Raw genomic sequence first — 894 nt, 5'->3', positions numbered from 1 at the left:
GCTGCTGCTGTGGCTGCAGCTACTCCTGCTGCACCTGCTGTTGCTGTTTCCACTCCTGCAGCAGCAGCAGCAGAAGCAGGAGGAGAGTGGTTTGCTGCTGCAGTGAGTGTACGTATAAAGAAAGCATTAGGTTTAGGAGTAACAGCAGCAACAAAACCCCCATATTTTGTGTTTATTGGTGGGGTTGGTTATATATGCTGCAGCGTGGTGAGCAGCAGCAACATAAATATAAAAACGCTGCTGCTGCTGCTGGAAGCAGCAGCAAAATCTCTATCTCTTTTCTCTATAGAGGATGCATATAGAGAAATACAGCTCTCCCTAGCAGCAACACACATACACACAAAAGGAGACAGCTTCCATCGTCTCCGTTCTGCAGCAGCTAACAATACACTCAAACACAACTCGTACGCGGCCTGCTGCTGCTGCTGCTGCTGCTGCTCCTGCTGCTGCTGCTGCTGCTGCTGGTGATGGTGCTGGTGATGGTGGTGGTGCTGCTGGTGGTGATGGTGCTGCTGCTGGTGATGGTGGTGATGGTGCTGCTGCTGGTGGTGGTGATGGTGGTGGTGGTGCTGCTGCTGCTGCCGCTGGTGCTGCTGCTGCTGCTGCTGGCGGTCTTGCTGCTGCTGCCTCTGCTGGTTTTGCTGCTGCTGCTGCTGTTCTTTCATTTAGTGTTTCAGTTATTATTACTGCTGCTGCTGCTGCTGCTGCTGCTGCTGCTGCTTGTATATAAGCAAATAAATAAAAAACTAAATAAAAAAATAAATAAATAAATAAATATTATATTGTGTTTGTTTGTGTATAGGGAGCAGCCATTGCTAGAGAGAGGAATATCTTTATGTTTGCATGCATTACGTTCTGTTTCTCGTTTGTATGTAGCTGTCCGTGGTTCTGGGG

At 48.5% G+C, this 894-nt stretch overlaps 1 protein-coding gene across 1 annotated transcript in view; it reads right to left on the bottom strand.

Moving 5' to 3' along the window:
* EMH_0027260 (uncharacterized protein) overlaps window positions 1–665 on the bottom strand; it is a gene marked incomplete at both ends in the record, with an annotated part of 1,575 nt that extends 910 nt beyond the window's left edge. Inside the window, one exon of the mRNA XM_013494003.1 lies at window positions 409–665. Coding sequence (XP_013349457.1) covers window positions 409–665 — 257 coding nt within the window. The remainder of the gene's footprint in view (window positions 1–408) is intronic.
* Window positions 666–894: the final 229 nt, after the last annotated feature.

The sequence above is a fragment of the Eimeria mitis genome, genomic scaffold (assembly GCF_000499745.2).
Source record: "Eimeria mitis Houghton genomic scaffold, Emh_scaff1005, whole genome shotgun sequence".
Classification (NCBI taxonomy): Eukaryota; Apicomplexa; class Conoidasida; order Eucoccidiorida; family Eimeriidae; genus Eimeria; species Eimeria mitis.
This window is presented reverse-complemented; position numbering and strand designations above follow the sequence as displayed.